The sequence below is a fragment of the Dermacentor silvarum genome, chromosome 4 (assembly GCF_013339745.2).
Source record: "Dermacentor silvarum isolate Dsil-2018 chromosome 4, BIME_Dsil_1.4, whole genome shotgun sequence".
In the NCBI taxonomy this organism is placed as follows: Eukaryota; Metazoa; Arthropoda; class Arachnida; order Ixodida; family Ixodidae; genus Dermacentor; species Dermacentor silvarum.
In genome coordinates this window covers 31,962,378-31,981,926 of record NC_051157.2, presented here as the reverse complement: position 1 = coordinate 31,981,926, position 19,549 = coordinate 31,962,378, and the positions used below count along the sequence as shown (strand labels likewise).

The following is a 19,549-nucleotide window of genomic DNA, read 5'->3' as shown; positions in this document are numbered from 1 at the left end:
AACTATTTCTTACATGCAGAAAACACGAAAAATGCATCCACCACAAAGCAGCTGCAGTTGTTAATTAAGACAACTTCCTTGATTAAGGACTATGCATCATTACAAATTGCGCGTTTTGTTTTTGCTTTTGTCATCCTCACAGGTTTCCTAACACTACTTTTTTTTCGTAAAAAAGGTGACAAATTAAAATATTTCAATTTATTAATGTCGTCTTCACAATATGCATAAGCTAATGATTCTGCTGGGAGAGATAGCATTTTCATCCATGCAACTGGAATAATGATCCCCGTCGTAGTACAGATGACGACTATCGCTGGTGGTTTGCGGCCGTTGTGCACCATCGTCTTGCAATCCATCAGCGTTTGCTGCTTCGGAGCTAGAGTGTTGCGGGCATTTTTCAGATGCAGAAGCTTTGTGGTAGACACCAGATCCTTTGAGATTCTGCAATTCGGCACTGTCAACGGCTGAGCACAACTCGGAGGCTACCGACTGGGCGCGCCTGTACCGCTTTGCTGTAAGTTCTTTCGCGGTGTCAAAGTTGGAAGAAGTGTGTCTGAAGTGTGGGAAGCAACTGACGGTGGATTGGTCCAGTCAACTGTCAGTTGCACTTCGCTCCTCGAAGTGCGTATGTCGAGCGCTCCTGAACAATACTTTGCAATGTCATGAATGCGGTTTAAATCATACATCCGAGACCTCAAAGAGATGTGACCGTGATGCTGACACATATCTCTCGCATTTACTCGCATCAGGTGACAGACGCGATTTATCGCGCGGGAGATCGTTGACAACACGTTCCCGATGATAGTGAAAGTGCGTTCGGTTAAATGGCTTTCGAGGTGCTTTTCGTAAACCACAGGCGTCAGCCTTCTATCCTTTCTCCTGATCATTCGTTCCCATTCTGTAAGCCGCGTAGCATCAGCTGGTGCTATGAATAAGGATACACGCTCTTTGTTCGAGCAGTAACCACTCCTGCACAACCACACAAAGCAAGTGCCCTCCAGCTGTCGCTTTGGTTGCAACATTGTTTCACCGCCGTGACATAGTTCCCCCTGCTAGCAGGCATGGGAACTCAAACAACCACGCACTCACTCTGTGCTTTGACGACACCAAGAACAAAGAGGCAACGCGGTAATAACACTGAAAACGCAAACACAGAAATCGACGCAACCACTGCGAAACTGCTGTGTGAAGCAAACTAGACTCGTAGGCAGCACCCACTGCTGGGACTTCTGCCGGCCACCGTGTGCATTCATTGCACATGGTGCCACGCTCGCCCATTGTAAAGAGCGGGTTTATATCAGTATATTTGCGGAGTGCATGTAGAGAGCTTATTTCACTCTAAGCGATTGTGAAAGCTTTTGATTATTTCTATTTTTTTCTATTTATATTGTTCTTCCGTGTCTCCTTTTTATATGTTTGTGTGATAGACTACGACGTTGGGGTAGCGGGCTCTTCAGTAGGCCAAACTTCTCACACTCTCGCAGTTAATAAACAACAACCTCTCCACTTTCCTTCTCCTAAAGTTTCTCTCTCTCTTGATGCTTATCGTCGCCAGATAAATTATTAGAAAAAGAAACAGCAGAATGGAAGGCAGGGCAGGGAGGATAACCAGGTTGTGCCTTGTTTTCTACCACACTGGGAAAGGGAGATACGGAAAACAAAAGGAAAAGGATAAAAAAGATGCACGCGCACACACAACAGCGTTCACCATGTAGTTATAAAGGTGGTCACCGAGCGAAGCTTCATATTCCTAGACGAAACCGTATATGGCTTGACGAAATCGCCTGTGTATCGAAAACTATCATCGTCTGCATTGGCTCGAGCATCGTCGTCTTCTTCTGCAGCTGGCTCGTTGGCGTCCCTTCGGGTTGCGCTCGTGCTCGTGTTCGGCACGCGTTCGTGCCACTGCTCCCGCGTTCGTCGTCGCCGTCTTCTTCCACAGCTGGCTGCGTTGCCGCTCATCATTTCAGCGTAGAATTTCACTTCCCTTCTTTCGTCGTAATGGAGAGGCCGCGTTACGGGGGTATGAGCCGTTGCTTAAGGGGGTTTGAGCCATTACTTGTCTTACGTAATGGACAGATTTAATTTTGTAGCAATTTAATTTAGAAGAATCGCAAGCGGCAATGGGCGGGTGAATGCTGCTAACCACGCCGCCGAGCAAACTCGAGACATCGAACGCAAGCGACAACGGCGGACTGCGGGCATACCGTCAGTGACGTCGTTCTCTCCGTCGCAGCCGAACGTGTGTGTAACTTCATAATTGAGACGTACTTTAATGAACCCTCGGGATTAACCCAGTGATAAACACCGGGCCACACGTTTCAGCTTCGCTGGTTAACCATCTTCACGGAGTGGAAGGGCCGATGAATTTTTGATGAAGCGCAGCAGTACAGGAGTGAATAATTCAAATACGCTGGGCATACGAGCGCTCAAGCGACGTTCTAGGTTCGGATTCGTTTTCCTTTTTTTTTTTTGCTTATTTTAGTTTTTTCTCTTTTTTTAACAGCCTCAAATTGGTCGGGATATCTCGTGGCGTGCTCACTCCAAAAACGGCATCTGGAAAAGGGGTTTGTGTTTGAGTTTCCACGTAATAGAATTATGTTTTCTCGTATTTTCGAATTACAATGCGATGCTATTATGTTGGTTGAATTTTCTGATGCATTTTACATTTAGAAATTTATTTACTTCAAGGGCGCCTTCATACGCACGTAGGCGTGCGTATATGAAGGCGCAAGATAGTCCTTTATTTGCAAGAATAAAGGCTCATTTATATTAAACGTTGGAACATCGACTGAGAAATAAAAGACAAACAAGGAAGCGCACTATGGTACCGAAAAATATGATTTGACGCGGCGCCTTGAATATTTGCTACCGCACGAATCCTTGAAGATCCGCCACACTGAAAGAAAAGTATGCTACAATTTCTTGATGTCATCGTGGTTGCGTCATACCGTCATACACATGAGAGAACCAGACAGTGATAAAAAGAAAAAGCTGTATATTTGATCCTTGTCTTTCAGGCAATCGGACTGGAGTCACATAGAACTTGGCCAGACTTGCGACCCGTCTTCAAAACATGTAAGTATCTGTTGGAGAAAGAAAAGAGAAAGAGAGATTAATATCATGGTTATCTTTAAAAGGCTTGTTTTGCTGGAGAGGGATAGACGCGTAACGTTACATACTAGCAAAAAGAATATATAAAATGCTTTTTTTTTTTACAGTAAACTGCATAGTGATATTTTTTACAGAAAACCGCATGGTGATGTTTTTTTATTTTTTCTGCACAAAAAGAAAAGAGAACAGGTGAAAAAAACTAGCTTACCGCTAGGCTGGCCAGGTCAGGCGACCAAGTCCGTGGGACGTGGCGCGGCTTTATCCATGGTAAATTCAACGCGGCATGGCTGCCAACGTACAGCGTTTTGATGCTAAATGGCGGGACGATATGGAGTTCCTACGATGCACGAACGTCTCTATACAGGACAACGACGGCTGGGCTTAGCCCTTCCCGTTGACGTTGTTTGGCCCCGGTGGAGTTGCTTGATTCGGCTACGCCTGGAGATGACTGCACAGACCAGAAGCACACAAAGAAGAGGTTGGCGTATTGTGGCCGTATATAAATACGATTGATTGATTGATTGATTGATTGATTGATTGATTGATTGATTGATTGATTGATCACTTGTTAAATGGACACTGAAAGGATGCCAAGGGAATTCAGACTGGTGAAGTATTCTTTCAGTACATCGGAGAAAAAGAATGCTTAGCTTTCTATCTTAAACTACACGTTTGATATTCTTTCGCGCACAAGTATGCCAGGAGCAACACGCCAGTGTTACTTAACGAATTTCAATAAATTTAACGTATTTAGGTCACTTTTGCCGAAAAAAGTTATCAAAACTCGCTGTATCTAGTTTTTGAATCCTTCAGAATGTAATGCAATTCTTGTCTATCGCTAAAGTAATTACTAGGGCTGAGTAGGCGTTGCCGAAATTCATTGCGCCATGGGAAAGTAGTGAGACAATTTTTAACGAGGTGCGGTCACTGATTTTTCGCTTTCGCGGTCTACTGGATTGTTAGCCCTTCACGCACGGCGGTGTCAGCCCTTTCAAGAATGTAATTTACCAATTCATATTAATTTAATGCTCCTATTTGATTTCCCTTTGAGTGAGCTTGCTCGAGGCATCGCGCACTCCCATATATGACCAGAGGGAATAAATAGGCGTGAGAATGCTATCCACACTTTGTTTGAAATGTCATCCTAGGAGAAGAGCAAGCCACCGATTAGGACACACAGTTTTGTAATCTTGTTTACACATGGACAGAACGGACGTACTCGGCTGGAAAAGAGAGCTTCCCCTACATGGATCATGCAAACAACACAGAATAATGGAGGAGCACATCCGATATCTGTTGACGTCAGACGACCAACAGTGTCGTAAACCAGAGAAACCGAAGCGGCGCCTCTGCTCTGAAGCAAAGTGAGGCCGTTGTCCCCCGATGGAGCCCCTTTCCTCCATCTTTTGTCCACATCGCCGGAGGCCTACGGGCAGCGTACGTCTCTGCGAACCAAAACGGACGCGAAGGACCAGCTGTTCGATCGCCTCGTGGTGACCACATACGTGACTCTCTCGAGATTTCTACCCCGATGCCTGACGGCTGCCATCTGTCTCGCAGAGTCCAGCAACATGGTGAATGCTTTGGCGAGTGTGCTCATTGGTCTTTGCAGTGGTGTCAACGGCCTTGATACATTTTATTTCTTTTTAGAGCTCTTAAGAGGAGTTCCGGAGCGGTTTTCGTGCGGTGGCGGTCAAAGCCGACGGCGGCAGGGTCGGTATATCAAATGCCAATCAAAGCACAGCCAGCAACGCAACCAGGCAACGCTAGCAACGCAACCGCATTTCCTTGGTACGTTACAAAATAAGTTACCTTGTGTGTGCCTCACTTCAATAGACAAGGTCATTGCGTGGTTTATCTTAGCCAGTAATCCGTAATTTTTACTTCGCAGGTCGCGTTTCATCGGCTCCACGTTGCACGTCAGCTAGGAGCACTGTTGTGATTTTAGTCAATTTCGTCGCTAGATTTAGCGACTGTCTAGTCGGTTTAGCGACATTTTCTTTCTATTTAGTAACTGGTGACTTTTTTCTAGCTACATTACCAAACAAATGATGATAACTTAACGATTTCGAAGTAAGGACAGTTGCTTCGAAAATAGATTTCTATGACGCACTTTATTATTCAAAAACACAAGTAAGTGGCCAAAATTGCGTTTATGGCGGGTGGGCTCTGTTACCGTTATGAAGCGACGGTTGTCTTCACACCGATGGTGCTCACATCAAATTCGCGCTTTGCAGCACGGTGGGCCTAACAGACTTCACACTATGCTCGCAAAACGCCTCTCTTTTTTTTTCTTTCTTTCTTTTTTTGCAATACCACCTTTAGTGGGTCTTCAAGCTGCAGGTTTTGCAGTTTTAGCAAATACGTTCGACTGGTGAATAGTTTGCAACCGTAGCAGGAAATCAATTTACGAAAACTAACTGCCACAAAGTGTCTGGTGAGCATTAGAACGCACCAGGTGCGTGATCTGAGAGATCGACTGTAGAAATTTAGGCATTTATATCGGAGTGGCTGAGCTGCCAGAAACTAGACTGCCAGAAACACTAATGACAGAATACAAGCAAAAGTCAAAGGTTGTCATGTAGGCTTCCACCGCGAAATCGAAAACAACACTTATATTATTCATCTTATCCATTGCTTCGAAAACTGTTGTTTCACGTCTGATAACTTGCGATATTTTGTTTAGCAGGCGGATAAGACTACCAAGACTCTAACCGTCAGTTTTTTTTTTCGAAATATTGGATTAGTTTCGATATTAGAAACAACCGAATAGTTCGATTTCGAATGCGAATGAGATTAAATAGTGTTTAATATTCGATTCCTATTCGAAACATCAAATATTCGCCCACCCGTGCCTTATAGCAAAGTGATAAGACAATGCGCGCGATGTTCGAGGAACGCTTGATTTTACTGAGTTGGTGTTCTTATGAGTGAACCATTGTATGACGTTTGTAGAGGTTGGTGCTGTATCAGCCTCCCTATGTGTCCGTCACTACGATGTTATTTATCTATTGTGTTCGCTTGTTATTTGCTGCGCACTTCATGTACCTGGAGCAGCCTGGTTATACGCAGTACCTCGACATCTCCACAGGAAGCAATGTAGGGCAGAACAGAATCGCTTACTTGTCTTGACCGTCCTCGCTTCCTTCGGTGTTGGCGGTGCTGGCCACTTCCAGGAGTGGCCGCGTCTCGGGCACGGGGCTGATCATGAGCGTGTGGTTCGAGTTGTGGCTGGCCATGGCACCGCCCGCGCCTCTCGCGTCAGCAAGGAACATCCTGTTCTCCGTGTTCCCGTCTTCTGCCTTGCTTAAGTCCTGGCAAAGAATGATAATTAAAAAAATCCTTGGCTAAGTGATTCTTTTATTCTCTGAGCTCAGTTATTTGTGTGCAGAAAGCAGCGGCCAATGAAGGCCGTTGACATATACTGGTTACAGTCGGCATATACTGGTGGCAGTTAAAGGGGCGATGATAGTATCAGTGTTTGGGGCGATGGTCGTGGCAGTAGTAGCAGTAACTGCTGGTGTTTAATATCTCATTGCTGCTTATTGCCGCTAGATCTTAATACATTAGTGTTTTTGCATTTCTCCCATATAGGAATGGGAAGCCCGGAAATTGAACCCATGAACTCACGCCCATCAGCAAGACGCCATAGTAGCAGTAGTAGTATAGTAGTATTAGTAGTACTAGTAGTATTAGTAGTATTAGTAGTATTAGTAGTATAAGTAGTATTAGTAGTAGTAGTATGCCAGCTCTATCAGTAGTTCGTATTATTATTAGTAGTAGTAGTAGTAGGAGGAGGAGGAGGAGGAGGAGGAGCAGTAGTATAGTGGCATCAAGCAACAGCTGCATTAGTAGCAATTGTTGTTGCTGATGGTAGTTGTGCTTATAGATAGCGTCCGAAAGCACGGTATCTTTAGCGCGCAGTTTTCGATGTCATCATTATTGTAAGTACCGTTGTTGTAATCGCTGTTGCTGGAACATTGGTTCTTACCAGGACGCAGGAGCTTGCTTGATAGTCGGTTTCGTCGCCTGACGGCTGCAGTGACGTTTCGGCCGTGGACAGGTGAATGCCGCTCGAAAGCTCCTCAGGGCCGCCCGCGAAAGCGCTCGTTGCTTCAGGAACGATAGTGTGGGGGGACAGCTTGCTTCCCGCGCCAGCCGGTTTGTCTGAGCGAGCAAAAGGATGCGCTGTCAGAAAGTCAAACCAACATGATCATCCATATTTGCGTTATTTGCATTGCGTTATTTTCATCAAAGAGAGAATCAGAAGAGGTTACCTAATAGTAAAGTCATTTCATATGAAGCGACGACTGAAAGGACTTGCGTCTTTCTTACAAACTTACGCGGTCGCTTACGAACATACGCATGAAACACTGTGTCAGTGTGTTTGTGTGCTCTTCTCGTATTCTCGTCTGGATTGCGCTGCACTAGCACTACAAGATGGCAAACCAGCAAGCCGGCATCGCCACACTAGCTTATGAACTGCGTGCTGATTTTGCTCATCAATCATCGCTTCAGGTGCACGTTCATGAACTTGCGCCAGCAAGGCGCAGATAGTGCACGCCTTGATGAAGCCTCTGTGATTTCGCCGATACGTAATTGTGGCGCCATCTAGCATGCACCGTGCAAGTGACGGCTGGTGCCTTCGAGACAACAGTGCGCAACTTTGCTTTTCTTACTTTCTTTCTTTTTCTTTTTCTTCTTATTTCTTCTTTTTTGGAAAAGGGGGGGGGGGGGATTAGACATATCACATATAAGAGGCTTCAGACAAGACGACAAAAACCAGTGCAAACACCGATCCTAACTTGCTGTTACAAGTTTTCATGATCACCGATGACACGAAAGGGCTCATTCACACCGGCGACTCGCGGAGGTCACGTGACCAAGTTGGTCGCAAATACTCGCAAATGGTCGTTTTGGTCGAAGCGACTGCTCTGACTTTGGTCAAAGCGACTGTTTCGCCAGTCGCGATCAGTCGCGCGACCTCTGTCAATCACCGACCGATGCCAATGCGCCCTAATAGCTTTTAAACGAGAGGCTTTCCGAATCAGTTTAAACAGTACAGCTCACTATGACAAGCAAAAGTTACGATGCTCTGGGCGGATAGCTCTTTTCTTATTCATCCGCAGTGGCGTCTCTTTTTTTACTTTTTTTTCTTTATTTTGGTCTCTTTTTTTCTAGCGTGTATACAGGCTTGTGTTGCAGTGCCGTATGCTTATAATTTGCAGATTACTAGTCCTCTTCTCTCAAGTCAGCAAGCGAAAGACTAGCAGTCATTAGGGAGAACAAACACATAAATGGAGTTTTTTTTTTTTTTCGTATGAGGCTGTACTATACTGGCAAGGGTCTCGAAAATCTATCTGCTTAGCCCGTATCTGCTTAGCACGTCCGCTTAGCCTACATAATGTGTTATGTTTGTGGGGTTTTTTTTTTTTTGCCTTCGTGGTATAGTTTTTTCAGGGAATTCTTTGTCGGATTATTGTAATGTTTTAATTTTTTATGCCTTGTTAACCATCGTATTTGCATGTGACCACGTGTTCCTTGGTTTCTGTGTCTTGCAATCGCTTATTTGCGATATTTTTAATAAAATCTTCAGCTGAGAGTCAGCGCTCGTCCTGTGTATCTTGTCTACGCCTTCGGCCTTTCGCGCTACGACAAAATTACGTTATGTTTCGAAAAGTCTTTGATGTAAAAACTTTAAATATGCATAGCATACTACCTGCCGTGATAAAAAGGCAAAAAAAACTTGATGAGGCACACGTAGCTGCATGAGCAACGAAAGTGCACGGACGTACGAGCCGAAAAAATTTATTTAGTTTAACTGAGGAAAGTCACCAGCATCTTGGTTGCGATGAACGCGCAACGAAAGAAGCGACGAAGGGACGGCCCGCATATGGCAGGAAATGCCTTCTGCCGCGGGGCAGGACTCGCGGTTCGAACACAGCACAGCCTTTTAGAGCATACCTGTAAGACGAGAAGCCGTTGGAAACGCTAGTCGAACATCGATGAAGTCAACAACGACCGCGCGGCTGGAGCTTGCATGCTGGCGATTTTAAAAGCATGCGCTCGTCTTTCTTTCAAACGACGTCTATTGCGAACAAGGCCATGGCTTTCTCGAATGTCATTGTGTCTCGCGTTTGCGAAAGTCTCTTCTAACAATGGAAGTTCATCCACGTGGCCACTTCGTGTTCTTTTGTTCACCCTTCTTTTTTTTTTTTGAGTAGTGATATTTTACGGGAAAGAGCAAAAAGAACAAGTTACAAAACAGAGTGCGCAGATATGCTGCAGGTAATAAAGCTACCTGGGTAGCTTCATGTGATGTGAAGCACAAAACAAAATTATTTGGGGTATTCTGTTTACGTGTCATTCTTGCAGTGAGATTGCATGAAGACGTAAGTATACTTTGTTTCACAATAAAATGTAAAACCACTTTCGGATGCTTCGTTTTTACGTAACCACGGTGAAACCAACTGCACGCGCAAGGGCTTTCACTCATGCGACTCAGTAAATACATCGCTTAAATCACAATAAAAAGGAGAGGGGCACATGCCACAAGAAAAAAAAATGAAGTCGTAGCAAAAATACTGAGTGTAGATTAGATAGAACGCACGGGGGCAGTTCGGTGCTTGCCTTCAGGAGAATAGCATGAGGATTGTTTTAAATGTTACTCTTTCTTTGTTTTTTTTTTCCTTTTTTTAAGTGTGTGTGTGTGTACCAGAATTTCATCCGCACGAGCATCAGCGGTGCCAAGACCATTTAGTGCGGTAATTATTTCGCCGCATATTTCAGACATCCAATACTACTTGTTTTTGTTGCCAGTATAATTTAAAGATAGACTGAGTTTCAGCCAGGTGGCAACACCACGTATACATTAAAACAAAATAGAAAAGGCTAAAAAAATGACAATATAAAAAGAAGTGCTACAAGTGAGAACAGGTGCTGGAAGCAATAAAGTGAAATCTTCCAACAACAGTTTGCCCCAGAGATGGCAAATTATCTCCTTCAGACATTTATATGGCCCGATCCTGACAATTGAAGACAGCTTGGCCATTTTTTTCTGTCAGTTGACTTCGTAGTTTTGCTACGCATAAGACTGCTGTTGCATACTCTCCTACGTGTCTCTGTCCGTGTCATTTCTGTAAAAGTTCCTCGTGTCAATTGTCAACACGCATTCGCCACCATGCTTTGTAAGTTTGGTATAAAGGAAACTATTGCAATTTGCTGATTGTTTTATCAACATTACCGTGTACTATATATAATATGTAGGTTGTTGGAAAAAGTCATCTGTCGGCACTTACTTGCTCTCCACTAAAACACCCCAGCAAGCGTGCTAACACTTCTTACTTATCTTTTACATGTCGCACAAAGCCATATGAATCCCTGCTTTCGTGAAAGCTGGCTCTTTCTACGATTGCATTTCCTTCATACTCAAGCTTGCATCAAAGTATTTCAGCTTTTTTCTAAGCGTGTTCGCGCGTTGATGCAGTTTGAGAGATGCGAATGTGTTTAATTGAAATAATGACTTCACTTATAAATCATCTCAACATCTGAGTGACAAGTTATTTATAACTTTGAATTGGCTCTTGCATCGTACCCGATGCACCACGTTTTGAACTCAAGATCAACCTTAAAGTTATACCGGTGTTTCAGCGAACACTTTCAATTTTTTTTTTATTTGCCTGTGGCAGATAGCACAATTCTAGTTCATGAGCTGGTCTACTCGAAGAGGCGGACATTACTTGCACAAAAATTTGAAATGCATAATCAACTAATTAACAAAAAGTAATTAATTAAGTGTTTAACTTCTGTGATTCAATGCATAAGACGACGTTTTGTTAAGAAAGTAACTGGAGCGCCAATGTATTTTACGGCAAAGTTCGACAATTAATATCTCGAAACTGGTGTCATCCTGAGAATTCGTTCCAAGTGGATCCGCCTTGCAAACTCCACGGCTAGAATTTGTAGATTGTAATATTGGCCATAAGGTAATTAGGTAAAAACTTAAGTAGTGAATCTTTGGTAATTAGTCGATTATGCTTTTCAATCTTTTGTGCAAGTAATTTCCGCCTCTTTGAGTAGACCAGCTCATGAACTATAATTGTGCTATCTGCCACAGGCTACCTTTCAAAAAAGTTTTAATTGTTCGCTGAAACGCCCTGTATATGTTAAAGCATTTCTGCTAAGAGACAACAGCAACAAAAAGTATTGAGCTGGTGGGCCTATGCACATTCCCTTAAGTTATCTTCTCCAGCTTTGATCGAGTCCCAAGAGTATTTCGAGGTTTCAATGTCGCACAGCTCAAAAAGATTCGCTTGTCGCTACAGCGTTACAGCTCGCTCTCTCAGTGGTCGTTCCGTGTGACAACTCACCGCCATTGGCTACGGTTGATTGGGACACCGCGCTGGTTGAAGTCTGGCTGACCTGCTTCGAATGCGGCTGCATGCGACTCGGCCAAGTAGCCACGCTGCTCAACTTCGAGCGTTCCCCGCGATTGTTGTAGCCGGAGAGCACCGGGAGCTGCGTGTAAAGACGTGTATCCGCACCAGGAGAGCAAAGCTGGGCTAATTTGTTTCTAGTGAACGAGATAGATAGATAGATAGATAGATAGATAGATAGATAGATAGATAGATAGATAGATAGATAGATAGAATAGATAGATAGATAGATAGATAGATAGATAGATAGATAGATAGATAGATAGATAGATAGATAGATAGATAGATAGATAGATAGATAGATAGATAGATAGATAGATAGATAGATAGATAGATAGATAGATAGATAGATAGATAGATAGATAGATAGATAGATAGATAGATAGATAGATAGATAGATAGATAGATAGATAGATAGATAGAGGGGATACGAAGCGAAAAAGATTAGAGGAACACAGAGAAAAGTGTGTACACTTTCCAGCGGTGACCGGAAGCGTTCTCAAAACTTATGTGTGTAGACCTGTATTGCTGTCATGCCGACGGGTAATATAGGGACGCATATGCGCACTGCGCGGGTTTCAACAGCAGGCGACCTCAAGTAGGGAGGGGAGGTGGTAGGTGGTGTGGCGATACTGTTCGACATATTCCATACACGTGCTTATACAGGGGTCTGTTACTTTGGGTCATGACAGTACAGCAAAATCTTGGGATGTGCCGAACGACGCGTCGGTAAGCTGATGGCTTGGACTGTTGAAATCCGCTGGAAACCATCAAAACCTATTGAGAACATTTTTTATGCGTTGTTGGGCATGACTTGTACGACGGATCGAGCGTATGCTACGTATACATGTGTTTCGCGATTACGCCTCTTAACCACGCCGTCATTTAATAATGTATCAATAAAGGCTGCATGTGGAAAGGAAGCGAATGCGATAACATCAGCGTGAACTGTCTCTGCATTTCAAAGAAACTGAGGAGGCCAGAGCTATTTTCTCGCCTCGGCTACTGCCTTCTTTTCAGAAGACGACACCAAACCGGACCATCAAGACTTGTCAGAAACACGTCTGTGCATTGTCTAACCACCTAGTATGGCGCGCATCCTAGTACATGTTGTTCACTGCCGACGCCATCTTTATAAGTTAGGCAGGCATAAAGCAAGGCTAGCAGTAAAACTTCTTTCGTGCAAACTTACCGCGGCGCGACTCTTTTGTCCCATCGCTCTGCGTCCCACAGCGTACTCCTGGTATTGAGAAAGCACGCACAGAATGGCGTATATCTGTCAAAAAAGGAAAAAAAAAACAAGAGCTTTCGGCGCCGACGTATCTAAAAGAGGTCAGCGGCAATGTCTTATTAGAGGGCTCGTACTCGTGCAGCAAGAAAAACAAGTTCAAAATGCTTAGCCAATGTCGCATTGATGATTCTAGCTTGCATTTAACATAATTAACACAAGAAAAATACTTCTTTACGGGATCGTCGAACTATGCCTCTGATATTCTTAAAATAAATGAAAGTCGTAGCTACACAGGCCTAATCCACGCACGTATGGGAAGTGAGCAGGCAAACGTCGATTAGGGACAGAAATTAGCAGTTCAAAACGTGCCGTACACGATACTTCCATCCTGTGCGCACACCTTGATAAACACTTGTCTTATTTTTTTAGATGTTTATACTTTGCCTTCCGGTCAAAATGCCGTGCAGGACACGTCCCTGACCAGTGGCGCTGATTAGTCGTCTTCCTTCGCCATGCTTCAGCTGTGCAATGCGGTGCACCTTGTAGACGAGTCAAGAAAACTCGAGTGCATACTTTGACAATGAAATATGTGTATTTGTGTTTGCTACCAGAATTTAATGTGCTATAACCTCGAACGACATTTGAAAAGTGGCTTCGAACTCAAGATCTCGTGACCACAGTAATCTCTGAACAGAGCTGATGGCCCTCACCAGCCTAGTAAGAGGCCCACTGCTGTCGGGCCATCGGCGTAAAGAGAGGCATGCATTGAATGCGTAATGGGTTTTGCAAGCCAATAATAGGCTAAATGCTGAAACTGACGCTTCATTCCAAATTCAACAATGTAGTAGTACTGCAGTGTACCACACGTTCAATGTTCGCAAGGACTCGGCTCACATAATCTTTACTCGCAAGCGTTTCACGGCTTCACGGACTGCATCAATGAGTCCGTTATATATCCGGCCTGCTGCATGCCTTGAACTGTAAGATGATCTGGCACCTTGAGGGACCACCATTTCTGCTTTGCGCGCTACAAAGTAATTGTGACTTATTACGTGGTATGTACGCCTTAATAAGCTTCTGTAGAGCTCGTTTCGTTCGCTCATTGTTAATTCTGAGTCTTTTTTTAATATTTCTTCTGAATTTATTAGTGATGTGTGTGTGTGTGTGTGTGTGTGTGTGTGTGTGTGTGTGTGAGTGTGTGTGTATGTGTGTTTGTGTGTATGTGTGTGTGTGTGTGTGTGTGTGTGTGTGTGTGTGTGCGTGCGTGCGTGCGTGCGTGCGTGCGTGTGTGTGTGCGTGTGCGTGTGCGTGTGTGTGTGTGTGTGTGTGTGTGTGTGTGTGTGTGTGTGTGTGTGTGTGTGTGTGTGTGTGTGTGTGTGTGCGTGTGTGTGTGCCTGTGTGTGTGTGTATTCTCACCTCTGCATTCCTCAGAAAACATATATCGACTATCAACTCTCAGATAAATTCGGTATAGTGCTTTATTTTTATCCCATGCGCGAAAGATCTAATTAAGTGCGGTCGTCAGGCGTGTCATTTGCCTACGAATACAAAATGGCTAAGCCTTTATTAAATTCGGTCGCATCATATCGGACAAATTTTAATTAGCTTTCAGGCATCGTACCCGTTTCGCTGTTTCATTTGCGCTCGTGATCCCATCTCATAGTTTGCTCAATCGCGATCTCTTTATGTGGTACTTTATTGAATATGTAAAAAACTGTACCCGGACTCCGCAGTTACGAAATTTGGTTCATGGTCAGAAACCCGTCGCCAATAGGTTCATCTTTTTTCTTTGCCTACCCTGTCTTCTAAATGCTTTCAGTCACTGCAGTAATCATGTCCTCGCGAAGTTCTTTGAACTGAAATGGTTATCTCGACTTTAGCATTATGAAAGGACGAAAAAATATACTTTAATTGCCTCTTTTATCAAGCATTGGATGGTTGATCCTATTCTATCGAAGAATGGAAACTCGTGGCCTGATTGAAAGCTTGAATGCAATACCAAAGACGGCGGGACAAACAAAAAAAGGGAGAGGGAGGGAGAGAGAGAGGGTGCCTACAAGGTGCCTTTCGAGCTCTTTCGAGCACAGCCGTAGAGCACAGCGATAAAGAAATAAGCATTAGTAGGGGATATTAGCTCACTGATGAAGAAGTCCTTTCAAAAAATACGTCGCTGTAAACCTTGCTGTTTTAATAATTAAAACGGCAGTTTCGATTCACCAAGATGAAGCCGCTGATAAGCACGAAACAAGAAGTAGTAACAACATTTTTTTCACTAAACTTTTAGTTGCAGAGAGAAAATGTGTATCTGCCCCCTCAAAAAAAATTATTCGGAGTGTGATAGCCACGAAAAAGCTGAATTTCTTGCCTACCCAAGCTTGGAGCCTGAAAACGAGGCAGATTTTAAGCTACTAATGAAATTTTTTTGTTCGTACCGATTTTCTCATTCCGAAAATATTTCGTCGGAGGGCGTACGCAAGATGGTAATGAAAAAAAATGATTCTTGCGTGCCGTATAATCAATCCATAAGCCCCTTCTCCAGAAAGCGTCGTGGGAAACCTACATACAAAAAGCTAGACCTTTACAGCCATTGTCTACGCTTAGAGCTCTCGCCAGCTGCTTTTCGCTCTAGACTGATATTTCATGAAAAGTAATAAACCGGATAAGTAAAAGCGATGATTTCTCCATCAAAAAAGTGGAGGCAGCCGTAGCCAATTTCGTGCGAAACGACCGTAAAAGGTACTTCGCCTGTAAACTTTTTTTTTTTCTTGTCAGGAGAAGCCAATGCTCCGAACTGAGTTTTTAAAAAGATTTTAGTGCAAGACATCAAACAACATGACTGGTACAAAAACGAAAATTAGAACAGCGTGGGTGAACAAAGGGACCGTATTTGAAATAATAATAATAATAATAATAATAAAGTTGGAAGGTGATTCAACCTCTAGTTGACGCCGATCAAAGACAAGTTAGGGTGTGAGAATGGGCGGAGTCACTGCGCAGGGCGCTCTATAGCATCACCCATCACCTAAGGGGAGTAGGAAGAGCGGTGGTCTGCCTATATATTTTTTTACTTCACTGCCTTTGGGATAGGCTCACATTTTTAGGCTGCATTACCTTCTGGATCGGCCCACATGTTTAGAAGGCACTATTTCCGGGATCCGCCCAAGAAATAGGCTAGGAACCTACATACCTGATACGGGAAAGTGAAGGTAATTCATCAAGAAATATATTATCTTTAAAAACAATTGTGTAGATCTGGCACACAGGTTGGAATCTATATGAAGCGAAGCTTTAGTGAAGCGGATAATTAAATGCTGTACAACCAAACGAGGTGTATACAATTGTGGTTATTTTCTCACTCCTATGCAAAGTGTGAGCTCGCGCACTGTTTTATATTTAGGCATCGCACAAGTCGCAAATCTTAGTCTCACGCAATGTGTGGGTTGATTCGTTACACCGTTCACACGTTCTCGCTTAAATGCAACCTCCAAAATCTGGTCGTCGCACACCGTGAGAGGTCGACGCAGTGATGAGAGGAGGACCTATAAAGAGATGCCGGATGTTTGTGGAGGGAAGAATGTTTATGGGAGGTGTATGGCACAGAGATGTATCAAAGATACGTCTAATTGCAAGTAAGGCTTCTGTGCCCCTTTTGTCACAATGGCACATACCCATTCTAGGAGGAGGACGAGGAGGAGGAGGAGGGGGAGGAGGAGGAGGGGAGGAAGGAAGGAAAGGTAGGGAGGTCAACCATACGCACGTTCGGTTTGCTACCCTACACGGGGGAAGGGGTTTGAGGGACGAAAAGATGAATTGACCAAGTATGGGCACATAATCACTGGTAAAAGAATGGGGTAGCCCAAGTTTAACACCTTTACGAAAATCAAGAAAGCTGCTGAATATCATGCGCTGTTCCATTAGGACGTCTAAGTTGTTTTCAGATGGCTATCAACCGACGTCAAATGTAAAAGTGTTATTTGGGATTTAGTTTTATTACGCAGAACATAGCTCCGTTCACTTGCACTACATTGTCGGTCAAAATACCGCGCTATATAAGACGCAACTTACTGTGGCTCGTACCCAGTTTGCCTGAGAACGGAGTATGGGCAAATATAGAAAATTAAAGAAAATCAAAAAATCCGTTTAATATTATCCGCTTTTTCATCAAGAGACCTGTGTGCTTTAATATGCCTAAGAACCGACATTACATGTGCTTTATGTCGTGATTGAATGTTTTACTACAAAAAAACCGGCGTGCTCGCTGAAACATTTCTTTAGTTCGAGCAGATGTGTTAAGTCTACCTGTGCAACACTCCTGTTCAAATGCAAACTTAAGTGCTAAAACGAAGTATTCTATAGTGAAAGAGACCGAGAACCCATTAAAACCCACAAGTCTTCGTCGAAATACTCTTGTACAGACGTCTTATGGTCTGAAGTATTGTCCTCTCCTAAGTGTTGTCCTCCGCGACTATGCAGGTAGCGCTTGCGGCCGGATGACACGACTTGTCACGCTCTCTATGGCTTCTGAACTTTTGACGAAGAATACAACCAACGACAGATCGGTATTGTAAGACTGGTGAAAGGACAGAAAATAAACGAAGCCTTACGTTGATGGAGCACAGCGTGTAGTCGACGACGTACATGGCGATGACAAATGGGTTAACTCGCTGAAACAAATAAAAAAATATTATAAGTACACATTGGACCCAAGCTCGCAATCTGAAACTAAGGAATGTGGCTACGACTGCGATGATTGCTCAAGGAAAGCTTACTTTCACGGCTTTACAAAAGCACATTGGCCCGTTGAGTGTGCAACGACGGTGCTAAAAAAACTAGGAAAGCTAGGAAACTCCATGGACGGTTCGTTAGGTATGCCATCAACTATATTACTGTAGGTAAATCAAATTACACAATAAAAATTTACACAAGAAAAGGAGGACAGATGGGACAAGTTCTTAATTGAAACCGAGGTACTCTAAAAAAAGGATTACACGAAAGAGGCCAGTCGCGCGCGTTCATTGTTCGAGAAACGAATAACGCGAGGCAAATGAACTTTCGAAAAACTTTGGAAAAACTGACACGGAAAACCAAAAGTAGCACGTGCCAGACTATTCCTGGCACGTGCTATGCATCGAGGACGCGCTTATACGGCTGCCTTGTCTTCCTCACAGGCCGACGACAGGTCCTCCTATCGAAACGTTGGCCAGCCTTTCTAACGCACCTTGTTCCTGTTCATAACCTTTATACCACAATCACTACATGGTTATCTGGATTCTAGACATAGAGGAATCCATCACCGACGTTTCTTTTCTTTCTTTCGTATTTTTTTTTTCAATACGTAACTATAGATACTTACCAAGTCTGTGACGAAGTACAAGGAGAGGGCGACGTCAAGCAGCGTTGTCATGGAAACAACGGTCAGCCACGGAATCAGCAGAAGCCGGTTGTCCTGAAATTGCGCGAAGAACAACAGTGCACCACGTGACAAGATGGTTGGTCAAGATGGTAGAGCGACTTCCCCGTAAACGCGTGCCGGCTTCCATCCTCGAACGAGAACAATTCTTTGCTCAACTTCGAAGCTTTACTTATTCCAGGCGGATGGTTTTTTTTTTTTTTTTTTTTTTTTTTTTGTTCATTCGCCGGCTTCTGCAGAACTGATTTGCCAAACATGAGGTTGTTTGTTTCACAGTTCAACTGGGAGCTTGTATGCTTTAGTTGTGCTTACACGGCGCTGTTAGTGTGTATTTTCGAGCTGAACGAAACAATTAGGAAACAAGCCGTGGACCTACCAGAAATAGTCCCAGAAGCAGAACAACGGAGAAAATGACGCAGAGGCCCGAGAAAATGAGAAGCAGGAGGACCAACGTAAAGCCCACTGAAAGAACACGACAAAAAAACTTGTGAAACGGAATAAATTAAAAGAGCGCAATATATAGACACGCTAGGCAGGAAGCAGCACAAGCGCTTAATAACAAACAATGTATTTCCGGTAGATGTAAAGGACAGTTCATATAATGCACATGCGTGAAAAAAATAAACGCCATCAAAGTAATAAAAAATGTGAGAAAGAGAAAAACTAAACAGGTTTTTTAACAGTTTTCTTTTTATGTCGTTCTTTCCTTTGTTCAATATATTTTTTTTCTTTCGTTTATCCCCCTTGTTGCGTTTGTTAGCGCGCACGTGCAAACCATGAACTGTCATTTTACTTTTTCCCAAAATACATCAGTTGGTAGTGAGCTCTTGTGCCGTTTCCAGTCTCGTTCGCCTTTCGCGCTCTTTCAATTTACTCCGCATTATGAATGAACTCGCCAACATGTCTTGTTGAGAACTTGTGTGCCGGAAATGTAAACTCTTAATGGCGATTGCGCAATAAAAAGACGAAAGTCGGCGTTTACCACTTTTCTTTACTTGTTCTCAGCGTCCCAACGTTGGTAACCAGCGTGGTTAAGAACAGACGCAAGATAAATGATAATATTTACGCGAAGAATTTTTACAGTAAAGGCACTTATATCGCGAGTTGGCAGAGTCCGTATCTCGTGTTTCCATCGTCCGCATGAATATTTCATAAACTTGTCTGGTTTGACAAATAAACATTCGAGACAAGTTCGAAAAACCCCGATCCTGCGTCTCAACCTGTTTACGATGCAAATAGTGAACTGCCTGGGGTGCTTTAGTCAGCTTCGGTTGTTTCATCGTTTGTTGTTTACGCGTACAAGTTATGGAGTAAGTAAAACGTAAGAATGCAAACGCAACAGTAAAATGCGGCCTACAC

The 19,549-nt window shown here is 43.6% G+C and overlaps 1 protein-coding gene across 1 annotated transcript in view; it reads right to left on the bottom strand.

Annotated features, from left to right (window-relative positions):
* Positions 1-2,982: 2,982 nt before the first annotated feature.
* LOC119449722 (uncharacterized) overlaps positions 2,983-19,549 on the bottom strand; it is a 39,176-nt gene continuing 22,609 nt past the window's right edge. The window contains exons 3-11 of the mRNA XM_037712960.2: positions 18,567-18,652; positions 18,134-18,226; positions 17,385-17,444; positions 12,742-12,825; positions 11,484-11,631; positions 7,106-7,281; positions 6,238-6,428; positions 3,323-3,562; positions 2,983-3,086 (exon numbers count right to left, since the gene is read on the bottom strand). Of these exons, the coding sequence (XP_037568888.1) occupies positions 3,547-3,562; positions 6,238-6,428; positions 7,106-7,281; positions 11,484-11,631; positions 12,742-12,825; positions 17,385-17,444; positions 18,134-18,226; positions 18,567-18,652 (854 nt within the window). The 3' untranslated portion in view covers positions 2,983-3,086; positions 3,323-3,546. The remainder of the gene's footprint in view (positions 3,087-3,322; positions 3,563-6,237; positions 6,429-7,105; positions 7,282-11,483; positions 11,632-12,741; positions 12,826-17,384; positions 17,445-18,133; positions 18,227-18,566; positions 18,653-19,549) is intronic.